The sequence below is a fragment of the Dermochelys coriacea genome, chromosome 5 (genome assembly GCF_009764565.3).
Source record: "Dermochelys coriacea isolate rDerCor1 chromosome 5, rDerCor1.pri.v4, whole genome shotgun sequence".
Classification (NCBI taxonomy): domain Eukaryota; kingdom Metazoa; phylum Chordata; order Testudines; family Dermochelyidae; genus Dermochelys; species Dermochelys coriacea.
In genome coordinates, this window is record NC_050072.1 from 94,264,035 (window position 1) to 94,285,774 (window position 21,740).

Here is a 21,740-nt window from a genome sequence, read left to right on the forward strand (position 1 = left end):
ATTTAGATTAAATTATTTTAATACATTATAATAAGTTTAAGCCTCACCATAAATTGCCATAATTCCAATTATATTTTTAAATAGATTTATTAAAAACAAAAATAAAAACTGATTTAAATTTAAAAAACCTAATTAAAAAAATCCACCCTCGTTAAAAGCTGCATTTCAGGTTTCATGTGGTTGTTGCCACACTTATTGATATTCTTCATATTCATTCATGCTATATAGTGCAATGACTGAATAGCTTAACCTAGTCCCAAGATTATTACTGTCACTGGGTTTTAGGGAACCAGTTGTGCCTGCCTTTAGGAGTCAGAAGCCTTCTAGGATTCAGAAGCAAGTTGTTTACCTCCTGTTTCCTCCCCTTACGTAAATTGTAATAGTGGCCACAATTGTAGCTTGAATGTGCCTCACGGTCTGTGAGGGTACATCTGCAAGGCAAGCAGTAACTTGTGGTGAAATCCATTCCCTTCCCTAACTTGGGAGCCTGAACCCAAATGTCTACACAGCTATTTTTAGCACTGTATTGCAAGCTCACAAGCTTAAGTCTGTACAGTCTCTGAGACACACTGCCACATGTAACCTAACAAAGCTACCTACTACTTATGCTGGTTGAAATTACAAAATTACTATGAAAAGCAGTGCCTGTCCCATCCTCCCCCCGCAAAAAAAACCCACCAGTAAAATGTTTGCACAACTTGTGTGTTGTCTTTTGACCAGCTTTACTTGCCCCTGAAGTTCCAAAGAACCAACAGCAGAAAGGGTCGTGGATTATATGCACTGGCTACAATAGCTCAGCATTTCTCCCCTTAACCTTCTTCTAAGATTACGATAGATAAGCATGGGAATTTAATGTAAATTAAATAGAAATAATAGTAATTGGAGAGGGAATGGAAATGTTAGTCACACAGAGAAACAGAGGGAAAGACTGATCTCTTTTTATTAAAAGTGCAATTGTGACACAATTGTACAGTGGCAAGAATGCCTTGGGTCTGTGGCGTCAGGCATTAGCTGCATTACTGGTCACTCTGACCCAAGAAAATTAGATTCTATTATAATTCTCAACATCTGTGGGTATGATTTATCTCCTTCACTTGATCCCAAGTTTTCACCAGATGCTTGTGTTGATCACAATAGGTTCTATTCTATTCACTGTTCCATTCTCAGTGAAACCCTTGTAGTCTCTTTGATTTTGGGGTTGCATCAGAGCAACTATAAGCAGACTGGGGCACCTTCCCTCTTTTGTTAACCTAGCCCTGTATTACCACTGCATCTTTGAAACCAAAGTTTGTGATTTCTTCTACCATCTTGTATCTTGTTTTGTTGCTGGGAACTTTTGACAAACTTTCCTATTTACTAAAATCTTTCAACTCACTAGTGTCCAGGTGCTAGCAGTTTTGGGAGGTATTAATAACCTCATCTATTCAAAGGAGAGCATGCTTAAACCATTGTCTGTTTCCTTGGGAATCATATACAATGTGAAACTCTTGATTTTTTTTTTTTTTTTTTTTTTTTTTTTTTTTTTTGGAAAACAGGACAACTTTTCTTTTTGGTAGAAGCACTAGGAATAGAATTGGATTATAAGTAGATAAAATAAATACTTAACTCTTAAAACAGAGTTTAAAATAATTCCACTCTGGAACAGGCTTAATATTTAAAGATTTACTAGATTTCCAACTGCACTCACATGTTTGCTGCTTTCCTAAAAGCAGCACTTTTAATGACAAGGAGGCATTTGTGTCTAGAAAGCAGAAATAAGTTGGCTAAAGGGAATTGTGGGATTGGAAATAGGACAGTAAATTCAAGATCTTGCCATTTAATTTCTGCTCAAAACTTTTTGATATTATGAAGCTTTAAAATGGAAATTGGGATGGTCTCAAACTGGACTCTGGACTTCTCCAGGAGAATTACCTTGGACTTAGAAAAATCTTCTGAAACAAGTAGTACACATAGGAAACTTCTTTGAAAATCCTTGCCATTGTGCTTTACATGTTCAAAGCACTGTGAAAACTGTAACTAATTCTGCAACTCTCCTTTTACAGTTGCTAGGACTGAAATATACAGGTTAACAATGAGAGCAGTTAAGGATGTCTTTTTCACTCGGAGTGTAAACAGTCATCAGACTAGCCATACATCATTTATATTTTATACTTAAATACAAATATTCTTTCAACTATCTCAAATGTAATGTAAAGCTAAAAGAAAGAAAAGCTGTGCTCCTATTTTCATCAAATTTGTATATTTGCCCTATCATTTATAAAAGTGGCGAAGGGCTCTCTGCTGTTAATGGTGTGGCTCTCCTCTTTTTGTCTGTCTAATTCGGATAGGACAGTGATATTTAATATTCAGATTGTGAATACAGCAGATGCTTAGACTTTTCCCATGCTTTTCAAATGTATTAAATGGAATACACAATTTTTTTCTAGGACAGCGATGGGGACAAGAGTGACGATAACTTGGTTGTGGATGTATCCAATGAGGTAACTCAGTTTTAACTGCAATGCCCAAGCATTGAAGGAAAAATTCACTATTGTCTAAATGTATATAAAAATAATGCATGCCTATTTTCTTTTTATTAATATTAGTAATTAACCTGAAAAACCTTAAAATGTAATGCCTGCTGGCTGCCATATTACGGGACAGAGCAAATTGGGCTGTCTTATCTGCTCCCTCTTGCACTGGTTCATACACATTTCAGCTTTCCCATAAGATGCATTCCAACATTTTACAGCCACTGTCATGACTGCCTCTGTGTGGTGGGGAAGAGTTAAGATGGGGATGTATGTACAGGACCAAGGTTGATCAGGCAGTGTGTTTAAATCAATGTGTCTTTGGCAGGGATGGGGTTGGAACACAGGGTTAAAGTAAACTGAGAGTTGAGAAGCAGCTAGAGATGTCCACAGAATTTCCTAGGGCGAGTGGCCCTTTAAGAAAACCCTACCATTCTTCAGGAAAGACAGTGTAGGTAGCAGCAGTTCCTGCCAGCAGCACCACAGTGGAGGGGGCTAGTCCAACTCCCTCCTCCCCATCTTTAAGTCCTGCAGATACAAGACTTTGGGAGCATAGGAAGCCATCAGTCCTCTTCCCTTAATCCAATGTGCCTTTTAGCAGCACTGGGAGGCAGGGCCTTTACCAAGCCATGGTGTACAGAGGAGGTCTGCTCTGTCAACTGTCAGTTTCGTAGGATTGGATGGTGGAAAGTGGGTATCTGAGCAGGGAGCTAGGTAACTAGCAACATCTTAAGAAGCCCAGACCACAGCAATGTCTGAGCATATGATACAGAACTGATTAATAGACTTCCTGCTCTCCTGCACCTGATACCACCTGCAGGCGTCTACCCGACCCCCAGGAGAGCAGCAGAGTGTGGAGGAACCATTGGAATCCTGGTGGCTTTGCAGCCTCCAGCCGGGCAGGCACTTGGGGGGGTGGGGAAAGGAGTGAGGGAAGGTTTGCTACATAGAGGGGTAATATGGACAGTCTGTATAGAGGGGGGGAAAAAAACAATAGACAATACATACTCACTTTTGCCACGAGCTCAGGGTCATTTTCTTTGAGGGTTGGGATAAGCAAAGTAGGTTATCGTTTGACAAGAAATTTTTAAAATAATGTTTACATTATTCAGAGCTATCATGCAGCGGACACTATGAACTGCATAATCTTATTACTGTTACTCGTGTCCTCCCTTCCCTCTCACTGTTTGTCATATGCTTGTCATATTTTATCTGTAATTAGATTGTAATCTCCTCTTTATATATTTAAGAAAAAATTACCATGTTGTTGTTTAAAACTCGCATGCAAAACTAACTGGATTTATTTTAATCAGTGGGCTAACTGCCCCCACTGACCAGATGAAGAGAAACAAACACAAACTAATATTTAAAAAAATTATTTATTCAAACTTGCCTGTTAAAACCTTCCAGTTTTTCCATGGTGGTAATTCCATGGCAGTGCTTTGTAGAAGCCCATGGCCACAGTTTTCTGCTGTCCTTCCTCCCCCATTTGTATTTTTTTTTTTTTGTTTTATTAGTATTACTTTATTTTAGGATCCTTCATCGCCACGGGCAAGTCCGGCACACTCGCCACGTGAGAATGGCATAGATAAAAACCGCCTGCTGAAAAAAGATGCCTCTAGCAGTCCAGCATCCACGGCCTCCTCAGGAAGTTCCACTTCCTTGAAATCCAAAGAAATGAGTTTGGTGAGTATTAAAAGCAGTCTGTAGCCCAGAGGAAATACCTATCTATTTCTCTCATGTATTGTCTAACTACTAATTACTGTTCATAGTGGCTTGCTTGTTGGCTGCGGATGTCTCATTTTATACACTTGAAGTTGAAGCATGTTCTTGTTCCCCTAGACCTTTATAGTACTATACAACCCCCTTCTTCACTGATAAAAACTTTTCCTTCACACTGATCTTTCCTGTGCACTTATAGCTAATGGTTTCCAAATTTACTATATAATGCAAACTGTTCACTTTAAATAGTGTTTTCTTTTTGGAGCTGAAAATAGCTTACACTTATTCTTCACTATAGACAAAACATATACACACAGATCTTTTAAATGTTCTGCAGAATCATGGTTCCCTTCTTCTAAATAGGTTGTTTTACTCTCTCTCTTGGTAAAATGGCATTTTTTGCTTGTTTAATTTTGGCAAGAGTAGGAAAGGTCAGCATTTCTCTCTCACAAGTTAATGCTATCAACATTGTGTGGATTTATGAAAATTGGCTGATGGAGTAGGTAGTGGATGCCCAGTGTCCCCGCTGCTGTTGTGATAAATTGTGTAATATGGCCAGGATTAAAAATAATACTCATTTAATTTGTTTAATGATACCAGCATGAAAAAGCCAGCACGCCTGTTCTGAAATCCAGCACACCGACTCCTCGAAGTGATGTGCCAACTCCGGGCACTAGTGCTACTCCAGGACTTCGTCCAGGACTTGGAAAACCTCCAACAATGGACCCTCTAGTTAACCAAGCTGGTAATGCATTGCTTTCATGTGCTTTTCTCAGTCTTTCATTAATCTTACACATATGTAATTTGTGAATACTAAATAAATGTATTGCTTCATTCTTTATGTTGTTGAAGAGGTTTGATAAGAAACAGATGTTCAGACTTAGTTTTCAGCAGCTTGTATCTCTTTCAGACTGACTGTTTACATTTGTTTTTATCTTTTTTGAAAACAATCTAAACTACGTAATGACTTCTTTAAAGTTTCTGATAAGTATTCTGAATGCAAGCTCCTTCCAAGTCCATTATCCTGTATTTGAAGCAGCTAATATTTGCTGAAATGTAAATCCTGACAGATTCAGAGTGATATTCAGATGTCAGTTTTCTAAGCTATACCTCTGTCTTATTGCAGGAATTTGAGAAAGACCAAATAACATGAACAATGGGGAGGAGGAAAATATGAAGGAAGGAATGGGCAGTCTGTGTAGGGAATATTAAAAGTAATCAGAATAGCTATGCATATAAGAGCTCTCATTTACACAGAGCCAGGATGAGCGGTGATGATGAGCCTAGTTCAGAATGTACCTAACAACATTAAAGGGACTGTGGACAGAGGGAAAGACTGGGTGTTGCAAAAGACGTATCCATCTGGAATTAGTGTGTTCTTCCCTGTATGCAGAGAAATAGAAAGAAAATTACTTGAATTCAAAATGAGCACATTATTTCATTAAACTGCAGCTGCTGGCTTGAGGACACCCTTGGCGGTATCAGGACCATACCCTACTCCATTTGGAATGGTACCTCATGCTGGCATGAACGGAGAATTGACCAGTCCAGGGGCAGCTTATGCCAGTCTGCACAATATGTCCCCGCAGATGAGTGCTGCTGCAGCTGCAGCTGCCGTGGTTGCCTATGGACGATCTCCTATGGTAGGAAACACATTGCTTGCCATTTCAATAGGATGAGGTTTGGTTCACTGGGAAAGGCTACAGGCATTATTTAACGTTGTCTAACTCCCAGGACATAACAATGCCAGAGGCTTGACTAATTCACTGTATGTTTCATTTTACTCTGTGGCTAGAGAAACAAACTCGTGCCTTGAAAACAAAGGATCTCAGTGTATTTATGTATGTTTCAGTTTTTGTTGTTAGTGCTTTGGTTCATTAAGAAACGCCAAACTATGTATGTATGTATTTATTTATTTATTTATTTATTTATTTGAATAAAAAGGTAGTGTTGGAAGCTACAAAGCACTTCATTGGTTCTCTGGACATCTGTGTTTCTCCTACTGGAGCAGATTTGTACACGTTATAGACATCCTAAATTAATCTTGCAGCACATAGAAGGCTTTTTATCCACTTTTCTGTGCTTGTAGTTTTATTTTTTATGAAAATAAAAATTTGAAGTTGGTTAGTGTCGTTTTTTTTATTGCTCTGTGGCCTGGAAAGTTAGAAAATTCCTTAAGCCTGGCAACAGTGCAAATAAGGTCCTCTGTAGTCACCACTACCATAAAGTAAAACTAAGTAGGGGCCCAGTTCTTCAAACATTTAAGCGTATGGATAACTTTAAGCGCACAAGCAGTCCCGGTGAATTAATTGGGATTATTTATAAGTAAAGTTATGTGTGTAAGTATTTGCAGGATATGTGAGGCTTGGTGCTATATTCTCTAAATTCTAGAATGAGGCTAATCTTTTTAACTGGAAAACAGTTTTCTTGAGCAGGAAGGATGGAAATTGTAAATGGCATATACATGACTTTAAAACTACATGCATTATGGTTTTAAGTTATGTATACCGTTTCAAAGGATGAACTTGAATGCACTTTGGCCCATATTTGTTGTAGGGATTGCTTGAAGTGTGTATTTATGCTAGATGAATTAATATAATAAGATTTAAAATGCTAGGAAATCCTAAAGTAGCACATAATATATTAAGCATATCATTACTGTCATATTTAAGCTGTTACGATCATGTACATCTATTGGTTCAGTTTTTCAGTGTGAACACTGGAAAACAAAAAAATAAATCTCTTCAGAGAGTCCCTTTAATGCATTCCAATAAGTAACATTTGCATTTCTAAAATGCTCTACACCATTTTTTTTAATACATAAAATGAGTTGGGGGTGAAGGAAGGGGAGTTGTTTTTTTCATTCAACAGGCTGGAGATTTATTCATTTTTCATTACCAGGTTGGATTTGATCCTCCTCCTCACATGAGAGTACCTGGAATCCCTCCAAATCTAGCAGGAATCCCTGGGGGGAAACCGTAAGTAACTTTTAACACTTTATTAACATCTGAAACAGTGAGAGCACTTAGTTATATTATATCAGCGAACAAGACTTCCAAATGGAATGATATCTTGGGTGTTTTGAAAGAGATTGCTGTTGTCCTCTCCTGATAAGGAGTATTTCTTATAAAGTCTCAACTGGCAGCTGTCATCTTAATCACATTTGTGAACATTTAGTTATTTCTGGAGAGAAGCTGTTAATGGGAAACATCCTTGAGTTTCCTTTCTTTTAAGCTTTGCTATTGAACTAGAGGTAGGTTAGGGAGTTGGAAACTAGTAGTGCTCACCTTTAAATTTGAAACATGTCAAGCTGTCTTTCAGCCACTACAAATAGAGGGTGCAAATCACATCCCCCTTGTATTGGTAGATATTTGAGAAGGAGTGAAGCTCTGATGAAATCACTGTGTCTCAAGCTTCAGAAATTTAAGTGACACTTAATGGGGATCATAAGTACTGACTTTGGCAAATCATACGTAACTTGAATAATGAAGCAGGCACTTCTGAAAACTACCTCAGAGATATGCAGCTGTAGAGCAGCAGGATACACAGGCAAAGATGTACAGTGGACATATAAATGTAAGAGGGTTTATTTTCACAGCAGTGGTTGAAATTAGATGCTTGTATTAATTCTGAACTCACTATATAAAGAAAAGAGCACTTAGCACGGTCACCATTAACAAAGTATTTTATTCTGTTTTAGATTTTTAAAGTAATTTCATTTTTTACGGAGGAAGTAAAGGTAATAAAGTTAAACCAGTCTTATAGTTAGCCAAAATTATCTGACAGAATAGAATATTAAAATTCTCTTAAAGATGTCTTGCTTTCTGTATTTTCACAATATAGTGTTTTGTTGGCATAATAAGCAACATTTTTAAATTATGCCACTAAGATATGTGTTTGTTTGGTGGGTGAGCATTTTGTTGAACCTTCAGCATTTGCAGCAGTTTTATTTCAGTAGGTTGTAAAGGTTTAAGTAGCCTTAATTAAACCTGGTTAGGTTCCACATTTAGAGTAGAATCATAGATACATACAGCCTCTTTTTAAAAAAACAAACACACACAAAAAACCCCAACCTCTAAAATCCTCTTATTTTAGCAGTTTTCTTAAATATTTTTAGAAAATAATTGTACACAGTTTTAAACAGAGCATAATTTCCAAAGAATACATTATTGATAAAACTTCATTTTCTGATAGTATTTCCTTTATAATAGGTGTATAGTTTCCCTCTCAACCTGCTCAGTCTCCTGGCAATGTTTATCTATAATACCTGCCAAATTTGTATATGGGAAATTCTTCCTGTTGATTACAGATACTCTGCAATATGGTTCTAGTTTCCATTAATCTATCTGCCTGATTTAATAGTGAAATTGGTTTAAATTTTCTCCTCTTCACTTACGTCTTCCTCTCACAGATGCATCATATGTCTCCCGATTGCCTCATGACTTTATTATGAAGCTTTGTGCTTACACATACACAGATTCACTTGTCCTGAACAGCTTTCAAAAGAATGCAGTCACTTAATTTTAGTATGAATTGTAAGTTATAAGAAACATTTACTGTTGAACCTTACAAGTTGAACCTTTACGAACATACCTTGATTTGCTTCCACCATGCTTTTCAGCCTCATGTCCCGCCATGCCAGTCATCCTGACTGATTAAATTATGTAGTGAATATGGTGCCTTTTGTAGTGCATGTTTCTTCTCCCTCTTTTTCCTCTTTCATAGGAATTAATGCAAAGTACTCCTCCTAAATCTGTTTTCTTTGCTACTTACTGCACTTTTACATGCAGACTCCACGAATAGGTTGGCACTCTGAAGCTCCTGCTTGGACCGAATTTCATGTATGAAATCCCCACCTGAGGGAAAGATTAGAGAAGAGATACTGAATGTACTGCATGACTAACAAGGGTCTAAGGATGGTATTGCGCATCAAACATTGGCTGTCAAGTTAAATATTGCAGAGTGGACTAGTTCTTAAAATAGATTTTTCTGTTTAAGGGGCCAAATTCATTCCTAGTGACTTCAGTGAAATGTGGCCCACAGTTTTATAAATAAATTATTGTTGGATCATTCATAGGCCAATAGATATGGGTAATTTTAATTCTTGGACTTCATTTATTAAACCATTTCCCTATTTCCATTTCATGACTTCCAGAAATATTTAATCAAAAGTGTACTGAGGAAGGGGGCTCAAATCTAGATGTCATTTTTGCAGTGTTCAAGGCACATCAGCCATGTGTTTCCTATTGCTTAAAAAGTACTATTTGAATGAAAAATATTGTGTTCTTTATGGTATTTTCCTTCTGGTCACTTAGCTTTAAACTCTCAGTCAAAATCTTAGTTATTGAAACTGCTTCTGAGAATCTTCACTTGCAGTTAAAAGTTACGTACTCAGTCATACTCCTTGGAGACTGTCTTGTCTTCTTTGCTGATAGTTGCTGCCTTCTTTGCTTGTTCTTACTATAAATAAACATGGTAAACTTTTAAAATCCCAGGAGGTGGGGGTAGTCTAAAATTGACTGCGTTAGGATTTAGACTTATTTTAGCCCTTGTTCATCCACAACTAGCAGGATGTCTTCCGTTGCCCAGAGTAACTTTATGGTTGCATCTTTTGTCTGTGTTAGATAAGTCTATTGAAATTTTCTGGTACAAAGTATGGGTGTAATGTGGCCATCTGTCACAGAATTTCACAAACTGCAGGGGAATTCTCCAATTTTATATTTGAAACTGACTTTCTCCCAGACACACACATTGAGATGCCACATGAGATACGGCATTTTAGTTGTGTATCCTGTTGCAGGGGGGATGGAGGAGGAAGTTTTTCAGTTAGAAATACTGAATCCCCTGCCATCTGTCCGCTGGTTACTGTAGTGATCCGTACCTACTCTGGGGCCCTTGTTTTTTGTTGTTCTAAGTACCATTGACTCAGTTCTCTCTTTCCAAAGGACCAGCATTTCTGTAAGCACCTGTTCTTCTTTGACCACTGTACACACTGAGATCTTATTAATAGAACAGATTGCTGTTAGAAAAATAAGCTGCCTCTTAGGAACCTGCTCTTGTTTTTTAGTTGGCTGCTGTTGCAAGAATTCCCTCTGGAAAACACCTTACTTTCTACTGCTTCACCTTCTGCTATATCACTAAGTTTAAGTCCCTTACTCCCAACCTTTTCTGGTTTTGTTTTTTTAAATGTGCCACTGGCAAGTTTGTTCTCTTCAGAGCCTAATCCTGTTACCAGTGACTCTGGGCCATTGCATGCTGCCCTAGAAAGCTGTAGGGTGTTTCAACTTTCAGTTCTCCTTGCCACAAATTAGCTGGTCTTGGCAGATGAGAGCAGGTGCCCCTTAGACACTCTTATATTTTATTTTCCTGTTATTCTCCCTGGGAACCATTCCTTCCATTTTCTCTTCATCCTGCTGTCAAGCTGTAATTAGTATTTATTCTTCAGTTTTCCTGCCCTCTTTCTGTGGTTGTGTGGCGTTTTTCCTTTTCTCCTGTATCATCTTTCTATATTCCCTCCATTGCTGAAGCCCGCTGCTAATTTTCCCCATTACTGTGAAACTCATGTTTCTCTATATTTTTCTTTTGTCTGCCTTTAACTGCTGTTATGACTTGCTACTTTTTAACACTTGTCCAGTTTCATACTTCCATCTTCATACCGAATGATTCAAGCTCATATTTTAAAATCTCATACTCGGTAGTGTTTGGAAGAGGTCAGATCTAAAACTACTTCAGTTTCTTTAGCTATTGGCCAATTATTAATTTATCTTGTGGTATATTCATCATGTTGCACAAGAGTGAATTTCTTTAGATTTTCCTGGCAGCACTTGTTCTGTTTTTCAATTTCTTCTGGTGTGGTCTCCAAATCAGTAATTACTTTTCTCCTGAAATCAGTACTATTTTCAGAGATGACTATCTGGTGTATGACAAATTTGTGCACCTTGTCCTCTCTCTCCCTCTTGTACAGTGAGCAACATGCAGTATTTTATATTCTCTTTGGCTTAGTGCCATATTCATATTTGCTCATTTGATTAGTCATTCCAGTGGAGTTTTTAGCTTTCTTTACAGTCCCCTGTGGTTGTTGTGTTAACGTTCTTACAGGTTTTCCCAGGGTGAGAGTTCTGACTTCTTCTAGCACTAGGTTGCTGCACTCAGCATTGATACTAGAGTTACAAAATGGTAGCAACATTGTGACAATTAACCTGATAATTAAAGAACATGCTGTCTTAAAATAGAATTGAAATGATTGCAGAGTGGATTTGATTTAAATCAAACTGATTTAAAACACTAGTCAGGAAGGCTCAATTTAATCATGGATTTCTACATAAAAGTGCATTCTTATTGGTTGTTATAACCTTAATACATATTCCTCACAACTCAGAGATAGATGTAGGTGGTTCTTCGAGTGATTGCTCATGTGTATTCCACAATAGGTGTGCGTGCTCGCCACGTGCACCGATGCCGGAAGTTTTTCCCCTAGCAGTACCCATGGGGAGGGAGTGACCTCCCCCCCTCGACCCCTGGAGTGGCACCTGCCTGGCGCAGTATAAGGGGAGCTACACGCTCCCCCAACCCTCGGTTCCTTCTTGTCAGACAACCCCAACAGTGAGGAAGGAAGGCGGGATATGGAATAGACATGAGCAACACATCTCGAAGAACACCAGTAACGGAAAAGGTATCTGTCTTTTCTTCTTCGAATGATTTGCTCATGTGTATTCTACAATAGGTGATTCCACGCTATATCTGTTGGAGGTGGGTAGGAGTTCACAAATTCCCAGGACAGAGGACAGCTCTGCTGAACCCGGTGTCATCCCTGGTTTGGGAAACGATCGCATAGTGCGAGGTGAATGTGTGAACCGAAGACCACGTGGCAGCCCTACAAAAGTCCTGGATGGGGATGTGGGCCATGAAGACAGACGAGGCCTGCGCCCGATTCAAGTGTGCCCTAACAATGGGTGGCGGGGGACACCCGCCAGCTCATAACAATAGCAGATCCATGAAGTGATTGAATTGGAAAGCCGCTGAGTGGAAATCAGCTGGCCCCTCGCACGCTCAGCTGAGGCGACGAACAGTTGCAAGGACTTTCTGAACGACTTGGTCTACTCGAGGTAGAAAGCCAGAGCCCGCCACACATCGAGCGTGTGGAGACGGCGCTCCTCACTGGATGCGTGAGGGTTGGTGCAGAGGACCGGTAGAAAAATGTCCTGACCCATGTGGTAGGTGGAGACCACCTTTGGGAGGAATACAGGATGTGGGCGAAGCTGGACCTTGTCCTTATGAAAGCTCCAAGACTCACCTGGCCGACGTGTTTGCAACCCAGAAGGCCACCTTCCATGGGAGGTGAGACGAGGAGCATGTGGCCAGTGGTTCAAACGGGGGCCCCGTGAGATGAGCCAACACCAGGTTTAGGTCCCACTGCGGGACCAGGGTTCTAGACTATGGAAAAAGACGATCCAAACCCTTAAGGAAGCGACCAGTCATAGCATGGGTAAATACCGTGTGCCCTTGCACCGGCGGATGGAAGGCCGATATGGCTGCCAGGTGCACCTTAACTGATGAGGGCGTCAAATAAGTGTGGCGAGTGAAGGGCCGTCTACTTTTGAGGAGGATGCGCTGAACCTGTTCTGAGCATGTCCTTTCCTCTCCGCCTAACCACTGAGCAGCCACGCCGTGAGGTGAAGCACCGCTAGGTTGGGATGAAGGAGGCAGCCCTGGTCCTGAGAGAGCAGGTCTGGGCGGAGCAGCAACGGCCACGGCGGAGCTACCATCAGGCCCGTGAGGGTCCCATACCAATGCTGCCTGGGCCACGCCAGGGCAATCAGGAGGACCCAGACCTTGTCCGTCTTTATCTTCTCCGGGACCCTGTTGATTAGAGGGAACGGGGGAAAGGCGTAGAGAAGTTGACCTGACCAGGACAGGAGAAAGGCATCAGAGATAGCGTCCCTCCCCAGACCCTCTCGGACCAGAACCGGGGGCATCGCTGGTTCTGCCGAGTCGCCAATAGGTCCACCTGGGGAGTTCCCCACCTTTGGAAGAACCGGTGGGCCACTTCCTGGTGGAGGGACCACTCGTGTTGGGAGGAAAAGTCCTCAAGCATGCTCAAGCATTCCGCCCTCTTGTTCCAGGTGCCTGGTAGGTGGAAGGGCCTACAGGTGGATGTCGTGGGCTATACAGAAGTCCCACAGCCTGAGGACTTCGTGGCAGAGGATCAGGCCTTGCCTTGCCTGTTAATATAGAACATCGAGGCCGTGTTGTCTGTGAGGATCCTGATTACCATGCACGCCAGCCGCACCGCCCTGAGCTCCTTGACGTTTATATGTAGGGTCAGTTCTTGAGCCGACCACAGACCTTGGGCCTGGAAGTTCCCCACATGGTCCCCACGCACACCTAATGTGGAATACACATCAGCAACACATATCGAAGAACACCAGTTACGGAAAAGATAACTGTCTTCTACATTTTTTTAAGTGATTTATTTTGAAAACTTTTCAGATTAGTTTTACACCTATATCAGAAAAGCAGGCAATTGAACCAGATATTTATGAAGTCACTGGGAGGTGAACTATCTCCAATTCAACAGGTTAATTATTAATATTTGGAGGATTTTCTTGCCATGGTGTATTTGGAGAGGAACATCATCAGACAGACATTTAAATTGTTTTATTTAACTAAAACAGCAATGTTATGTATTCTGAATTTTTTTTCTTCAACAGCAAACATATTTTAACAAAACAAGCATATGAATTTTTGAATTTAGTTAAACATCCAGGTTTTTTAAAATCAGGTTTGTTTTTGATAAGTGTTTAACTAAAATAGTTAAATATTTTTTTTAAAAAAATTAAATCTATAAGGTCAGCCAGGTCAACAGGAGAAACTTAAAATATTGGTTTCTTCAGCTAACTCAGTCATCTTCACCTTCATTTTCCTGTTTGTTCATAATCTGGGGGAAAAAAAAAACAAGCTTTTTTGCTTTTTCAGGTCCCAAACGATTTCTCAATTTGGAATGAATTAATCCATAGAAAGAAAATATTCTTTCTATACCATCTGAAGAAGTTATTACTGTTAAAAGTGAGATTATCACTTCACCAGTCTCTGAATTCAAGTGTTTAATTGACTTCCAACAGTTCACTGGTGTGACTTTCTTTAAAACATCATCAGCAAACATAGATTTCCTGAATGGTTCACCCTTAGCTCTGAAGTTTATTATAGTTGGCATTATGGAGGGATGATTGCTGGATGCAATCACAACTGCATCTAAAATGATAGTACCATTGAGTAATAACTATATTTTTTGCTCAAATGTGAGAATTCAAGAATAGTCCAGAAGGAAGACAGGCAGTCCTTAAGAAAGAAGTATGAAATAAAAAAGTTTATCAACTTGAAGATCCTGTATGTTCAGACATGTTCCTTTCATCATCTTCAACACAGGCTTCCTCCTGAGAAGGAACACTTCTCATGATGTTGTTTCATTCAGGCAACCAAGCCTTGCATTTCTTTGTTGCACTGTTTGCATTTTGTATGCTTGCCTGTCTTATCCACAGGTAGAAGACTTTCATTAAAATATTCCCAAACTGGGTCTCTTTTACGGGCTGCTGCCATTAAAGATTTTCCCTTCTTGTGAGAGAATGGTATGGTAGATCTCAAATCAATGAAGGTTACACTCAGAAAGACCTCAAGACTTCCGGAATTTGCTGCTCAAACAGTTTCACTTTTGTTTCTATTCCCTGTCCCTCCCTTCCCATTTATCTCCAGACTTCCTCTCTTTGTCCTGATCTGTTCCATCCCCAACAATCTTCTATTCATTGAACTTTTTGAAACTTTGCACTTTTAGTGAGAGAGGTAAGGGATTTGACTCTGTACACAAATTTTCAGAGGGACAATAGGGTTGAGGTCTGTTGTTTCTCACCTCTTTCTCTATATATGTATGTATGTATGTATGTATTTTTAATTTTTTTTTTTTTTTTTTGCTGTTAACAAACGTTATCTCTGACACAAATCCACAGTTTGAGAATTGCAAAACTAAGCATCTCTGATGGTATCTTCTAGACTGAGCACTGAGTCCCATTGGGTAGATGGAAAGATTAACCTAAATTTATACAGAAGCCCCTGGAACCCCATAAGATTGCGTCCCTAATCCATGAACTATTGGAACTCATTTACAAAACTTTTCTTAAACATTACATGACTAGATTGCCGTATACTATAGAATTAGAATTTATAAATCCCTGTTCCATTATAAGATATCTTTGAGCTATAATGTATTTTAATAAAAACTACCTTTTAGGTAGGTTTTTTCCTCAAAATGCATTTTAGGGAAAAAAAATCTGATCTAAATTAAAAAATCTGATTTTTTTTTTAAAGTAATTGATTTTTATTCACCCTGAATGATTGTATTAAGGACGTTTGTTCTTCTTGGTGCTCTATTTGTATTTTTTAAATCTAGTTCGGAGCATATAAATGTTATAGACAAGATTTAGATAGAGGCAAAATGTAACTTCTTTTTAAAATAATGTCAGTAATTTTAATAAGGAAGTGGCATTTCATTTGTTTAAATGTTTACCATACAAGTCCTTTCTGCAGAACCCAAAACGGCTGCATTTTTGCAATTATGTTGAACACCTAGAGTGAGAGAGCTGGTCAAATCAGTTTCTTGGCTTTGAGGAAGAATTAGCATGATATATGGGACTAAAATTCTGCAGTTCAATTTTGTTATGAAAACGCTATTTCTAGATATTTCTCTGAAATGGAAAGAACAATTCTGGACTTCTCCTGGGAGGGTCATAATCATAAAACAAAATTATCCTATTTGGAAAATGGAGAGCTAAAAGTGCCAAATTTAAATTTTGGACCAAATTAATCTGAGACAAATTAATACATTACTATTTTTTGTATTGTGGTAGTGCATAAGAGAAACAGTATTTTCCTGGTACCAATCCAAAGTCCTGTGTACAAATGGAAAAGCAACTTACTGTCTCAGTAAACTAGGGTCAGAGAGACTGCTTCAGGGTGGATTGATTTAAATTAAAATGAATTCAGATTTATTTATGATTTAAACCAGCAAGCAAGAAACCTTGATTCTTCTTCAAGTGCTTGTTCATGTCCATTCCAATCAGGTGTGTGTGCGCATGCACGTGCACGGTGGCCGGAAGCCTATAGCAGCATCCGTCGGGTCAGTCTGGGCACCCCCTGGAGTCGTGCCTTCATGGCACTCAATATAGAGTCCTGCCAACCCGCCCCTCCTTCAGTTCCTTCTTGCCACCAGTGACTGTTGGCTGGAACTTCCCGTAGCCCTTGCTTAGCAAGCGCATTCTACAGTTCTTTGTATGTAGTTTACCTTAGTTATTAGTATTAGACTAGTTGGAGTTGTTGGGGGTCCCCTGCATTTCGACTCTCCAAAGCCGTTTTATGTCATGGTCCCCATGGTTTAAAAACCGTGTGGCCTGCGCGAAGCACATGCCAAAGAGCTATCCACACTCCTTGTGCTTACGGTGCCTCGGGGAGTATCCCCAAAAGGATCACTGTAAGATCTTCCACGAGTTCCACCCTAGAACTCTTTAAAGGGAATGGAGGCAGCTCTACGCCCCCATTCAGGCCCTAGCTCAGGGGACCCAGCTTCTAACACATCGTCCTTGATGCAGAGCACCCTGTGCCGTCATCAAGCTCAGCACTGAAAAAAGACTCGTTCTGAGACACTTGGCACTGGCATGGCACCTCCTGAGGCCTGGTGGAGAGCAGGCACCGATCCCACTTGCTGGTGCCTCCAGAAGAAAAAGAAGCTGGACAGTTGGTCACCTCCGTCTAAATCCAGAGAAGTGAGACCCTAAGCGGGCCATAGTTCCGGATCCCCTACTGGGGCCGCATTGATTCCTGCCCAGGAGAGTCTGGGCTCCCCACGGTCACCGGTCCCACAGGCCAATAGCTACAGCTCCCTTGGACACTGGAAGCTTTCAAAGCTGCTTGGGACCTGCTTACAGCACCATTCTCACGCCCAAGGAGGGAGGAGCCTCTGGCGCTGGTGGTCCCACCCCTCCCCAGGTGCAGTCAAGACAGAAGCTGGCAATGATGTCTAGGCACTCCCCCTCTCCATGTCCTTCAGCACCAGCCCACTCGGACCGAGAACCTACTCGATCCCCGAGCTCTCGAGGCACTGAAGCTCGGCTCCTCCGTGGTCTTCAGTCTCAAGAGACCTTGGAGTAAGAGGTTGACTCCTACCGATCTAGGACGAGTAGGAACCGAAGATTGAGGTCAGGGAGAGACAGGAGAGGGCCCGAAGTGTGGCCACCGCAGTGGCAGAATCCACCACAGTGGCCATTCTGGACCCCCTGGGCCTTTCACCAAAGCCAGGGAGGGATTCAAGGGCACCGCTCCGCTGCATCTTCTGTGGCATCAGCCACCTTCATCCTGTCCTCAACCAAGCAGCTTGCCTTGGCACCTGTCCACACACCAACACCTCCAGCCTCTGCACTGACCTCGGCACCAGTGACTCATCCAACTTCAGTGCTGGCACCAATCTCGACTACAGCGCAGGCACCGATGCCGGCGACTGGCCTGCCACCTTCATTGGTGCAGATGGAGTTTGGCACCAGCTCCATCAACAATTCCACCAGTGTTGCCAACGGCTGTGCCAACACTGGGCTTGGTGTTGACAGCACTAGCTAAGCACTCCATTGGCACCGACAGTGCTCCAAGAGTCGTGGGTCCCCTTGGGAGCAGATGGTAGGGAGCATCCACTTCTTATAGGTGCTTTCTCCTCATCGTCACTAGATGAGGCATTGGTGGGCATAGCTGTAGCCCCGGCACTTGAGGACAACAGGGTACTGCAGCAGTTGCTGCGAAGGGCTGCTCAGGGTCTGGGCATTAAGGTTGAGGAGGCTGATCCCATGTTGGACATCCTCACCCCCTCAGGACCTTCTCGTATTGCCCTACCACTTATTAAGACTATTGTGGACACCACCGAGACCTTGTGGCAGACTCCAACTTCCTTGCTGCCCACTGTCAAGCGCAATGAGAGGCGTTATTTTGTGCCCTTCAAAGGGTACAAACATTTGTATTCCCACCCATCTCCGGACTCTCTTGTTGTGGATGCTTCTAATCAGCATGAGAGGCAGAGTTTCCAAGGGCCTTCCCCAAAAAACAGAGAGGCTAAGTGACTAGACCTTGTCGGGAGAAAGGTCTATTCTACTGGGGGTCTGCAGCTCCATATTTTGAACCAGCAGGCCATCGTCAGCCTGTACTCTTATAACACCTGTGCGGCGATGGCCAGATTTACAGAGCTTCTCCCTTCAGACTCCTGAGCCGAGTTTTAGGCCTTGGTGGAGGAGGGGAAGCTAGTGTTTCAGGCTTCCCTCCAAGCCACGTTGGATGGTGCAGATGCCGCCATTAGGGTCATGGCTACTGGCCCCAAGTCTCTGGGCTCCCTTATGAGGTACAGCAGATTATTCAGGACTTCCCATTTGAGGGTGTGACTCTTTTTTTTTTTTCTGAAGAGTCAGACAAGAGGCTAAACAGCCTGAAAGACTCATGAGCTACCCTCAAGTCTTTGGGCCTTCACACTCCCGCCACACAGCAGAGACACTTCAGACTGCAGCCTCCTTCGAGATTCCCTCAGTAGAACCGCCAGGACAGTTCTCGGAGGAGGAACAGGAGTGGCAGGAGGAGACAATACCCATCTTCAGGTCAGGGCTCTGGCCAATCCAAACTGCCTTCTGGCCCTAAACCGGCCCTTTGTAGGTCGGGTTGAGGATGGCGCACCAGATCAGAGCTGGATCTACCGCACCGTACCTTTTCCTCCCGACTGTCCCCTTTCTACCATGCATGGTCCTGTATCATGTCAGACTGCTCGGTGCTCTGCACGGTAGAGAGGGGATACTCCATCCAATTCTGTGCCCTTCCACCCTCCTTCCCTATCCCTTTTCAGGGACCCTTCTCACAAGCAGCTCCAGGAGATGCAGTCGCTCCTATCGCTAGAGGCAGTGGAGGAGGTTCCTCAGGAACACTGGGGAAAGGGCTTTTATTCCCGATATTTTCTAATACTGAATGCCAAAGGCGGCCTCAGGCCTATCCTGGACTTGTGAGAACTCAGCAAGTTCATGAAGTAACTCAGGTTCCGCATGGTCTCCTTGGCCTCCATCATCCCCTCGCTGGATCCAGCAGACTGGTATGCCGCCCTCGACTTGAAGAACGCATATTTTCCTATCAGTCACTCAACCCCACAGGAAGTACCTCAGGTTTGTGGTCAACAGTACTTCTATTTTTCTTCCGTGTGTGTGTGTGTGTGTGTTTCTGTGTACCAGGGCTGGAGGCCTGGGGTTGGAAATACAGTTCTTCTGTAGAAGCAGCAGAGGAGGTAGTCTTTATTTATACAATGACTAAGATAAGAGGTAGCCTGGAAATCTGCAAGGGAAGTTTGAGGAATAAATAAAGCCATTTGCTTGCACCTCCACTGGCCATGCTGTACTTGTTCTGAGGAAGGATCACGTCATTTTCACAAGTGTTAAAAAATTTTTAAAAGAAAAAAAAAAAGAATCAATAAGATGTTATGCCATGTTGTTGGTTTAGAGAGACAAGAGGAGTGAGGTAATAACTTTTTATTGGCCCAGTTTCTGTGGGTGAGAAAGACGAGCTTTCAAGTTTACACAGAGCTATTCTTCAGATCTGGGAAATGTTAAAATAAAAAATATTACCTCATCCTTGTCTCTCTAATATCCTGGGGCAACATGGCTACAACAACACTGCATATTGTTGATTTGATACTACTTATTAATAATTGAATTACTTGTATTAAAAGAGAATGAACATACACTGGTATGAATGTACAAGCCTTAAAGTAGGTTCAAGATTTTGCATTCTAGGATTAATCATTGTGACATAGAATGTGCACTTTACACACATGGGAAGATATTGTCTCTGCCCCTCCTCTTCCCCAGGACTAACAAACTTTGTGCATATTAATTTATAAATAAACTGAAATATTAGAAAATCTGATGTTTTGAAAATATTGGGAGTCAAGCAATAACCTTCAAAAGTAAGATTTCATATATTGAAAAAAAATGAATGTGCACAAGTATGATTATTACTCTGAAAGGTGACTGAAAAAAATGGCTTTGGTGGGGGACTTCATGTTTATCTGTCACATCCAGAACAAATCTGGTCAATCTACAAGTAAAAAAAAAAAAAAAAAAAAAAAAAGTCTTCATAACTGCCAGCCCTGCAAAACCAGCATGAGATCTAAAAGTCGAGTTATGTTTTACTTGTATATCTTTCTGCCTGTGTATTTTCACCAGTAATAAAAATTTTGCAACTGGAACTTTAAACTTCTCCATGAGTGTGAGTGTGTGTGTGTGTGTGTGTGTGTGTGTGAGAGAGAGCCAGAGCCAGACTATAAGCCCAATTGCAGCCTCTCACAGCTGTCATGATTCTATACCTGGATTCTCTTCCTAGATCTGACCTGTTGTGTGACCTTGGGCAAGTCACTTCAGTGCTCTATGCCTTTGTTTCTTCTCCCACCCTTTGTCTGTCTGGTCTATGTAGATTATAAATTCTTTGCGACAGGCATTGTCTTTATTATGTGTTTGTACCTTGCACAATGAAGCTTTGATCTCTGCTGGAGCCTCTAACCACTACTGTAATACAATCCTGTGTGTTTAATGAGGCAGGAAATATGTGATCATGTAATTAAATATTTTATTTAGTTCATTGGCAACCTCAGTTTTGGCATTTCCTAATTTTAAAGAGCTTGATTTTGTAACCTAAATAACGTTTAGGGGTTTTTTCAGGCAGGAGTGGGGTGGTTTGTCATATGTTTTTAATTTAATTACTTACAGACTATCCGTTACTTGTCCATTGTACACAATTAGAAGTATCCAGCATCCTTGTGGGTTAATCTTAGCTCTTGTGTATGAGGAGACTTGGAGGAAGAGTAAAAATTAACCAAAAAAGAAAGGAATAAATCTCTTCTTACAGAATGTAAGAAATGTATGTTTTGATCGTGTTGGTTTAGTGTGTATGTGTTTGTTTTATACCTGGGTCTGGTAGCAGTGTTTATTATTAAGGTTGCCTGACATATCTGCTTATAAGACCCTCGTTTCAGTTGCTTCTAACTTTGCCAAAGTTCAGACGTTTGGGCTTAAGTTTGCCATGCCTGATGTCTGCCTCAGGCTGAATTTAAAAAATAAATTTCAGAAAAAAACAATTCAGTCACTTCCGAGAATGAGGGTAGGGAAAAATATATTGTTTTGCGCATGTTAAAAAAAGTCTGGTGACATTTTCAATGAAAAACTCAAGGACCCCATGCTTTGGAGTGGTGACATAAAATTTGACAAGGGGTGACCTTTGTGTCAGGACTATGCCTTTTGCCATCTCTGGGAAAATCTGCCCATATTGGAATTACAAGCCTTTGAAAAATCACATCCGGTCAATAAAGACTTCTTCGATATTAGCAACTAAGTTACAGGGACTAGCTGGGCAAAGAGATTGAGACAAGGAGTCGGGGTAGGGAGACAGTGAGATTGG

The 21,740-nt window shown here is 41.2% G+C and overlaps 1 protein-coding gene across 4 annotated transcripts in view; it reads left to right on the forward strand.

The window, feature by feature from the left end:
* TLE1 (TLE family member 1, transcriptional corepressor) overlaps nt 1-21,740 on the forward strand; it is a 99,567-nt gene that overhangs the window by 60,925 nt on the left and 16,902 nt on the right. For all 4 annotated transcript variants that reach the window (XM_038402103.2, XM_038402104.2, XM_043514379.1 and 1 more), the window contains 5 exons: nt 2,427-2,480; nt 4,044-4,196; nt 4,833-4,977; nt 5,685-5,875; nt 7,134-7,210. In XM_038402103.2, the coding sequence (XP_038258031.1) occupies nt 2,427-2,480; nt 4,044-4,196; nt 4,833-4,977; nt 5,685-5,875; nt 7,134-7,210 (620 nt within the window). The remainder of the gene's footprint in view (nt 1-2,426; nt 2,481-4,043; nt 4,197-4,832; nt 4,978-5,684; nt 5,876-7,133; nt 7,211-21,740) is intronic.